General features: G+C 47.1%; 1 protein-coding gene across 1 annotated transcript in view; it reads left to right on the top strand.

The window, feature by feature from the left end:
* Window positions 1-442: 442 nt before the first annotated feature.
* Window positions 443-9,837, top strand: part of LOC140726514 (sialic acid-binding Ig-like lectin 13) — a 45,794-nt gene continuing 36,399 nt past the window's right edge. Inside the window, exons 1-2 of the mRNA XM_073043051.1 lie at window positions 443-503; window positions 4,988-5,067. Of these exons, the coding sequence (XP_072899152.1) occupies window positions 5,013-5,067 (55 nt within the window). The 5' untranslated portion in view covers window positions 443-503; window positions 4,988-5,012. The remainder of the gene's footprint in view (window positions 504-4,987; window positions 5,068-9,837) is intronic.

Raw genomic sequence — 9,837 nt, 5'->3', positions numbered from 1 at the left:
TCAGTTCCTCTCAGACTGTACTGAATAGCTGTTCAGTCAGAACGGTTTAAAATGGCCAATTAACCTATCTGGGCTGCACCTTCAATCCTGACGTGGTCTCACATCACTTGCCTTTTCGAAACGATCAGCTGGATTCCCCTCATCATCCCTATTTATTGATCAAGAGACTCTGAAATTTGGATGAGACAACTGGTCCAGAGGGGGTCGGGTTGCAGAGACAGGGAGGGGTGTGTGGTCCAGAGTGGGGTTACAGAGAGAGGGAGGGCTCTGCCTGAGAGTCCTATCCCACAGTGCATCAGTCCCTAGGCTAAGCAAAAATAATGTCACTGTTGGATTGAATGGGTTAATCATTTGTGAATACTTCCTCATTTTGTTTCCCTTTCCTGATTTAAGTGTTCTCTTCAACAATTTTATCCACAAAGCGCAGCTGCTGCAGGAGAGGGCAGTGACCCCTGAAGTGTCTGTCTGATTAACTCTGGAGACGAGCAGTGGACTGATCCTGGGTATGTAATTCCATGCTTGTAGCCAACTCTGGCAAGAACTGGTGATGTGAGACGTTGTACAGAGTCTGAACATTGATGCAATTTTTGGGGTTTTATGTCCTGTTTAATGGCGGTGGGATGCTGTACAGAATCTGATCATTGGTGGACTTGGTTGTGGTTCTCAGTTCCCGGCTTTATCCAGGACAGCAATGGGCTCTCCAGCCCTCCACACTCCTGCTGTCTCGTCTGCCCTTTTGCCCACTTTAGGTCTGTATCCTTCTGTTCCTGCCCATTCTAGTGCCTGTTCCAATGCCTCTTAAACATACTGAATGTATCTGCCTGGGGCTCCTCTGACAATGCAATCAAAACTAAACCAGCAGAAAATAATTTCCTCTCAGACCCCCTTTGAAACCCCTCGTTGGCACCTTCGCCCTACATCCTCTTGTTGCTGACACCTCACCATGACAAAAATACATTCTAGTGATCAACCCTCTCTGTGCCTCTGCTAGCATTCCATTCCTATCAGGTCACCCCTTGTCCTCCTTCACTCCAGAGAGAGAGAGGGTGAAAGGGTGAGAGAAAGGGAGAGGAAGGGATGGAGAGGGTGGAATGAGAGGGTGAGGGTGAGTGTGAGGAATTGGGAGAAGGTGAGGGCATGGGTGAGGGAGAAGGAGAGGGTGAGGGACAGGAAGATGGAGAGGCAGAGAGGGAGTGGGGAAGGGGGAGCGGGGAAGAGAGGGCGGGAGTGAGGGAGAGGGAGAGAGTGAGAAAGATTAAACCAAGATAGAAAACAAGCTCTATATGTCAGTAAAATGGATGTCTTCCAACCCAGGAGGCATTTTAGTGATCCTTGCTGTATGTGCCTCTCCTAGCATTCTATTCCTAACAGGTCACCTCTTGTCCTCCTTCACTCCAGAGAGTGAGAGAGTGAGAGGGAGAGAGGGAGAGAGGAGGATGAGAGACAGCGAGGGGAAAAAAGAGAAAAGAAAATGGATGTCCTTCAATCCAGAGGTAATTCTGGTAAATCTCCAATGAGTTCTCTGCAGCACAATAACTTCCTCAGTTCTCCGAGTGCAGTCTGACTGGTGGTTTGTAACATTGCAACATATCATCCCAACTCTGATACTGTGCACACTGACCCATGAAGGGAAGTATATTGTAGCCTCCGTCACCATCCCATCCACCTGTGTTACTACTGGCAGACAACAGTGGTCTCAGAGTCTCTGCTTATAAACACAAGCCATTCTGCAGATGCGGGAAAGTTTGAGCGACACATAGAAAATGCTGAAGGAACTCAATGAGTCAGACATTCTGTGAGATTTGCTGAGAGTCTCTAGTATTGTTGAAAGTTCTCTGCTTGTCACCTTTCCTTGTGGCCCCACTATTTAGTGTCGGCATTGACTTTCCAAAATCCATCACTTCACACTTGTTCGGGTTAAATTCCATCTGCCATGGCATCACCGAACTTTTCACCTGCACTTTGTCCTGTGGCAACATTTGACACGCTTCCCTGCTAACGACAATTTCATCAATTTACATGTCGTTTGCATACCTACTGACCTCCGGCCTCTGGAGACACAAAGGACGGCAGATGTGGGAATCTGGAGCAACAAACAACCACAGGAGGAACTCAGTGGGTCAGCAGGTCTGTGGCAGGAAAGGAATCGTAGATGTTTTGGGTTGAGACCCTGAATCCGGACTGAGATTGGGGGGTTGGGGAGTGGTAATAAAGATAGTCAGTACACACATAATACTAGAGGAACACAGCAGGTCAGTCAGCATCTATAGAGAGGAATACACAGTGTGTTTGCGCCGAGACCCTTCATCAGGATTGGTAAATACGGGGGCAGGAGCCAGAATAAGGTGAAGGGAGGAGGGGCAGATACTACACCTGCCCTACACCCAGCTGCCCCTCAACCTCCTTCCTCTCCATCATTCAAAGCCCCAAATAGCCCTTCCATGCTCTTCACCACACTTCCCACACTTCACCTGAGGTTCCGTCAGGGTCATCGACTGTATTCGATGCTCTCGGTCTGGACTGCTCTACATCAGTAAGACTCGACACAGATTGAGGGACAGTTCTGTTGAACATATTCGCTCCATCCACTGCAAAAGGCAGATTCTCCATTGGTGACCCAGTTCAATACCCATTCCCATTCTGACATGTCTGTCCATGGCCACCTCTACTGTCACAATGAGGCCAAACTCAAGTTGAAAGAGCCACACCTCATATCCATCTGGGTAACCTCCCACCTGATGGCAAGAATATCGATGCCTCTAACTTCCAGTAATTTCTCTCCCTTACCCCTTCTCTCTCTACCCAATCCCTATTCTGGTTCCCCACTCACCCCTTTTCTCTCGTGCCCATCACCTGCCTCCGATGCCCCTCCTCCTTCCCTTTCTTCTGTTTAGAATGACCAATTAACCTGCCAATCAGTGTGTCTTTGGATGTATGAGGAAGCCACACAGAATGTACAAACTTCTTACAGAGAGCAGTGGGAATGGAACCCTGGTCACTGGTACTGTAAAGTGTTGTGCTAACCACGATGCCATCGTACCTCAGTGGACTGTGTCGCACATCAGACAAACCACCGCAGAGTCAGTGCTCAAAGAGTGTCACACTGTCGAACGATGGTCGAGTCAAACAGCACAGGAACAGGCCCTTCAGCCCATCCAATGCATGTCGACTAATCTCTCCCATCTTACCGAAAACAGGAGCCTTCTGTTTCTTAATTCAGCAGTCCTGGTAAAAGACTGGGTTCATTCTTCCTATCTCCACCCCTCATGATTTTATGTACCTCGAGAAGACACCCCATATTAGCCTTGGCTCCAATGAATAAATCTCAAAATACACAACCTCTCTGCATAACTCAAGTCCCTCGAGTCTGATTAACTCCCTCCTAAAACTACCCTGCACTCTCTCCATGTAATGACCTTTGTACTTTGAATGAACAGTGACAGGGAACAGGGAACATTATTCGAGAGACAGCAATGAGGGAATGTCACACTGTCAGAGGGACAGTATTGAGAGAGTGTAACACTGTCAGAGGGACAGTACTGAGGGAGTGTCACACTGTCAGAGGGACAGTACTGAGGGAGTGTCACACTGTCAGAGGGACAGTACTGAAGGAGTGTCACACTGTCAAACAGACAGTACTGAGGGAGTGTCACACTGTCAGAGGGACAGTACTGAGTGAGTGTCACACTGTCAGAGGGACAGTACTGAGGGAGTGTCACACTGTCAGAGGGACAGTACTGAGGGAGTGTCACACTGTCAGACAGACAGCACTGAGGGAGTGTCACACTGTCAGAGGGACAGTACTGAGGGAGTGTCACACTGTCAGAGGGACAGTACTGTGGGAGTGTCACACTGTCAGAGGGACAGTACTGAGGGAGTGTCACACTGTCAGACAGCACTGAGGGAGTGTCACACTGTCAGAGGGACAGTACTGAGGGAGTCACACTGTCAGAGGGACAGTACTGAGGGAGGGTCACACTGATCATTAATAATGTTGCCCCTTTCAAGGAAAACAGTGCCAGTCTGTTCAGTTTCTCCTTATAACTCAAACCCTCTAATCCTGGTGACATCACCGTGAATCTTTCTTGCATTTTCTGCAGCTTAATTCACATAGTCACATCGTTGCAACTCCAGATTTTCAGAAAACTTAAGGACTTAAGAACTTTTTAAAAGCTATTATTAATGCTTTTTGAGATAGTGATTTAGATGCATATCATATTTTTTACTGAGTTAAGTATTGTATGTAATTAGTTTTGCTACAACAAGTGTATGGGACATTGGAAAAAAGTTGAATTTCCCCATGGGGATGAATAAAGTATCTATCTATCTATCTATCTATCTATCTATCTATCTATCTATCTACATTGTCATTTAGGCAGTACAATGATTAGAATACCCCAGTGTTATGTCTGCAACCTTCTCAATTAAAGCTTGGACCAAGATCCTCAGTTGAGCCTGAAATCTTCCCCCTCATGGATTTTAATCATTAATAACCTCTCCCATTTTGGAGAAAACTGTCCCAGCCAGTCCAGTCTCTCCTTCTAACTCAAACACTCTAATGTTGGTAACATCTTTCCTGCATTCCCTCTAGTTTAATAACATCCTTCCTGTAGCTTGGTGACCAGAACAGCACAAAATGCTCCAAGAGCAATCTACCAACACATTGAACAGTTTTAAGAAAACATTCTAACTTTAGTTCTCTCTGTCCTGACCAATACGTCCAATGTGTCAGACACCTCCTTCACCACTTTGTGTCAGTTTCCTGTTCCCTTCTGGTTCACTGGGGCCCAGTTCCTCTTTCATGTGTCCTCGTTTTCAAAGCTCCCTTTAAAATGCCCAGTCCAACATTAAAAAGGAATGAATTAGAAGTGTGTGGGATTACTAATGGGAATAGCGTGGAACAGTCTGGGAATCTTCTTGTCTCTGACGGTGATGTTGGAACCACGACAGTTTGCTGGAGATTCATTGTAACTACTTTCTTTTTCAGTCTAAGGGCAGAAAACTGACAGAATATGCTGGATCTGAGAACAATCGGAAAGGTGTACTTCCTCCTATCACTTCTTCAAGGTAAATCAGCAGCAGCTCGGGCAGCAAATCCCTGATTTTCCTCTAGTCTGGCTGGTGTGACACTAACCAGGGTACTCAGGGCTGAGTCGGGGGCTGGGCTGTGTGTCCGACTGGTTAGCTGAAAGAGCCAGAGTCGTACAACACATAAACCGACCCTTCAGCCCAAATTGTTCCTGCTGACCAAGATTCCCATCTAAATTATTCCCAAGCACAAGAGATTCTGCAGATGCTGGAAATCTTGAGTAACACACACAAAATGCTGAATGAACTCAGCAGGCCAGCAAGCATGTTTGGAGGGGAATAAACATTTTTGGCCGAGACCCTTCAACTAGAAATTCAGCCACCTTTGCCGCATGTCCTTCTAAACATCTCCTCTTCATGTTCTGGTCCATCTGTTGATAATCTACCTGCCTCATTAACTTCCTCTGGCAGCTTGTTCCTTATAGAGTGGACATGGAGAGGAAGTTTCCTACAGGTGGCAGAGTCTCAGACTAGAGGACTCTCCCTCCGAAAGGATCATCCCTTTCAAACAGAGATGAGGAAGAAATTCTTCAGCCAGAGTTTGGTGAATCTGTAGAATTAATTGCCACAGACAGCTGTGGAGGCCAATTCATTCAGTGTATTTAAAGCAGAGGCTGATAGGTTTTTTATTAGTAAGAACCTCAAAGGTGACAAGGAGAAGACAGGAGAATGGGGTTGAGAAGGATAATAAGTCATTCATGAGAGAATGGCAGAGCAACTCGATGGACTGAATGGCCTCATTCTACTTCTGTGTCTTATGCTTTTATGGCCTTATATATCGTTCACTTCCTGAGAGAAGAAATTGCTCCTCGAGTCCCCATTAAATCTCTCCCCCATCACTTTAAACGTGTGCCTCTGTGGTCTTGATTTCCCAACTCTGGGAAAAAGACTGTGAACTTTTACCCTGTCTCTGTCCGTTATGATTTTATACACCTCAATATGATCACCTCATTTGAAGGATGAGAGGGCATCTGATTGAAACACATAAGTTTATTAAGGGCAATAGCTAATCTTCTGGTTAGACACACTTTGCGTATATGGGCTCAGTTCAGGAAATGCTATGGTTTCCAGAGGTTTTCCGTTTCTAGCCCTGTCGCACATAATCACCTTTTTTTACCTACTACGTACGATTCAGCATTCCATGTTTGGTACAGGAAGGGCATTAGACATTTTGAAGATCTCTTCATTAATAATCGCTTCGCTTCTTTTCAGCAGCTCTCCGTTAAGTTCAACCTGCCTAACGCTCACTTTTTCAGATACCTCCAAATCCGACACTTTACTGCTCCTTTAATTCCTAACTTTCCTGAAATGCCTGCGATAAATGCTATGGACCTATTTCTTTCCATTAATCCACTAGGTAAAGGTTTAATTTCAATTATCCGAGATAAACTAGCAGCCTTACGACGGGCCCCTGTGGATAAAATTAAAATGGCCTGGGAGCAGGACTTAAATATCTCCTTATCCGAGGAGAGCTGGGACTCAGTTCTCAAATCGGTTAACTCAACCTCCCTTTGTACTCGCCATTGCCTCTTACAGTTTAAGATTGTTCATAGAGCCCATATGTCTAAATCTAAACTATCTCGATTCTACCCTGGCATTAGTCCGCTCTGTGATAAACGCAAGAGGGGCGTGGCCTCTCTCATCCATATGTACTGGTTCTGTCCTAGCTTGGAGAAATTCTGGAAAGATGTCTTCACTACATTATCGGGTATTCTGAATCAGCACCTAGAACCTAACCCCTTAATTGCTCTGTTCGGTTTTTGGGGCGAGACAGATTTATGTCTGGGTCCGACCAAATGCCGAATACTATCCTTTGCCTCTCTCCTGGCGAGACGCTTGATCCTCCTCAGATGGAGAGATGTTGCCCTGCCCACTCATGCGCAATGGCTTAACGACATTATGGCCTGCTTGGACCTCGAAAAAATTCATTATTCAGTTCTTAATTCGGATCTAAAGTTCCATAAGGTCTGGGGACCTTTTATCGAGTACTTTCATAACCTTCCTCTTGACTAGGGTTTTTTTTTCTTTTTTTTTCTTCTTTTCGGTCCCTTGCTTTCAGCACCCTTTTTCTTTTTTATCTGGTAGTAGGCATTATTATCCTCTGTTACTAAGTGTATTCACAGTCTGGGAGTTTGACTGTCCTGACTTATACTCTCTATATTGTGTGGTGGTTGGTCTGGAGTTGTTGTTGTTTTTTTCTTGTGTTGTGGGGCTTGGGGAGAACACTAAGCTCACTTGTCTTTAATTTAGGTGCTTTTTTGTTCAATTCTCTTCGTTTGTAACATATTGTTATTGTATGCTTAATCTTGCATTGTATTAATGCTCCCCACTGGGATTTGGGGCTTTTAATTTTGTAAAATGTTTTGAAAAACTAATTAATAAATAAATAAATAAATAAATAAATAAGTTTATTAAGGAATTGGGCATGCTAGCGGCAGGAAACATGTTCTCGATGTTGGGGGGGGTCCAGAACCAGAGGCCACAGTTTACGAATAAGTGGTAGGCCATTTAGAACGGAGTTGAGAAAAAACTATTTCACCCAGAGAGTTGTGGATCTGTGGAATGCTCTGCCTCAGAAGGCAGTGGAGGCCAATTCTCTGGATGCTTTCAAGAAAGAGGTTGATAGAGCTCTTAAAGATAGCGGAGTCATGGGATATGGGGAGAAGGCAGGAACGGGGTACTGATTGTGGATAATCAGTCATTATCATATTGAATGGCGGTGCTGGCTCAAAGGGCCTACTCCTGCACCTATTGTCTATTATGATACACTCCAATGAAGAATGCCCCAAACAGTTTAACCTCTCTCTGTAACTCAGTCTTTCATCAGGGTAGTGGAAGCAGCTTTAACAAGATTAACCGGTGGGAATCAGATCATTCGGGGATGGAACGTGTGGGGCAGTGCGGCTAAATTGGTGAACAACTTCACAGAGACATCACCGGCTCGATAAGAATAGTCAGTGACAACTCAACAGTGTTGGTTCAGTCTTGCTGACAGTGGAAATGTGTGAAACCACAGGTGTTGGACAGTTCTCAGAACTCGGCTGGTTAGTTTCTCGATATCACACATCAAGAATTAGCTCCCATAGTTGAAAGTTCAAAGTACATTTATTATCGGAGTATGTAGAATATATACAATCTTGAGATATGTCGCGGAGCAGTGAGCTGAACCTCGTCCCCTGCCCCGACACCCTCACCTTTTCAATCTGTCCCGGCACTTAAATTGCCAAACTTTGGGTTGTTCCTCGCTCTCAGACCCGAACCTTGCCGCTTCGATACGAGTTCGGGCTCGGGCCCGGGTCCCACTCTGCCTTCCCTTTGTCACATCGCCTCTGTTCTACTGCATCGAATTGCCTCCAAGTCGCTCCAGCAATGGCCAAACATTGGTTCATTCCCCGCTCTCAGGAACAGGTCCAGATGTCTCGATTCGACCCTTACGGGCCACGTCACAACTGTCCTGTACTTCCCAGACTTCACACCGCAAAAATACCAGGTCGTACAGGCAGCTCAAAAGATCAACTGCGAAAGGGAAGTTACAGACTAGTGATTGCTGTGATCGTATCCGCAAAAACAGTGTGATTAATACCATAATTTATCGTTTTGTAGGCTTTGTTATCAGCAAGTCGTCTCCGTGCTTCACCAACGCCCTCTTAAACCGGTAGGGTAAAATACCACTGTGAGAGGGACAGTGCTGAGGGAGAGTCACACTGTGTGAGGGGCAGTGCTGAGGGAGAGTCACACTGTGAGAGGGGCAGTGCTGAGGGAGGGTCACACTCTGTGAGGGGGAGTGCTGAGGGAGAGTCACACTGTGTGAGGGGCAGTGCTGAGGGAGAGTCACACTGTGTGAGGGGCAGTGCTGAGGGACGGACACTGTGTGAGGGGTAGTGCTGAGGGAGAGTCACACTGTGTGAGGGGCAGTGCTGAGGGAGTGTCACACTGTGAGAGGGGCAGTGCTGAGGGAGAGTCACACTGTGTGAGGGGCAGTGCTGAGGGAGTGTCACACTGTGAGAGGGGCAGTGCTGAGGGAGAGTCACACTGTGTGAGGGGCAGTGCTGAGGGAGTGTCACACTGTGAGAGGGGCAGTGCTGAGGGAGGGTCACACTGTGTGAGGGGGAGTGCTGAGGGAGTCACACTGTGTGAGGCAGTGCTGAGGGAGAGTCACACTGTGTGAGGCAGTGCTGAGGGAGAGTCACACTGTGTGAGGGGCAGTGCTGAGAGAGTGTCACACTGTGTGAGGGACAGTGCTGAGGGAGAGTCACACTGTGTGAGGGGCAGTGCTGAGGGAGAGTCACACAGTGAGGGGCAGTACTGAGAGAGTGTCACACTGTGTGAGGGACAGTGCTGAGGGAGAGTCACACTGTGAGAGGGGCAGTGCTGAGGGAGAGTCACACTGTGTGAGGGGCAGTACTGTGGGAGAGTCACACTGTGAGAGGGGCAGTGCTGAGGGAGAGTCACACTGTGTGAGGGGCAGTACTGAGGGAGAGTCACACTGTGAGAGGGGCAGTGCTGAGGGAGAGTCACACAGTGAGGGGCAGTACTGAGAGAGTGTCACACTGTGTGAGGGACAGTGCTGAGGGAGAGTCACACTGTGAGAGGGGCAGTGCTGAGGGAGAGTCACACTGTGTGAGGGGCAGTACTGAGGGAGAGTCACACTGTGAGAGGGGCAGTGCTGAGGGAGAGTCACACTGTGTGAGGGGCAGAGCTGAGGGAGTGTCACACTGTGTGAGGGACAGTGCTGAGGGAGAGTCACAC

This window comes from Hemitrygon akajei, chromosome 1 (genome assembly GCF_048418815.1).
Source record: "Hemitrygon akajei chromosome 1, sHemAka1.3, whole genome shotgun sequence".
NCBI classification, from domain to species: domain Eukaryota; kingdom Metazoa; phylum Chordata; class Chondrichthyes; order Myliobatiformes; family Dasyatidae; genus Hemitrygon; species Hemitrygon akajei.
This window is presented reverse-complemented; position numbering and strand designations above follow the sequence as displayed.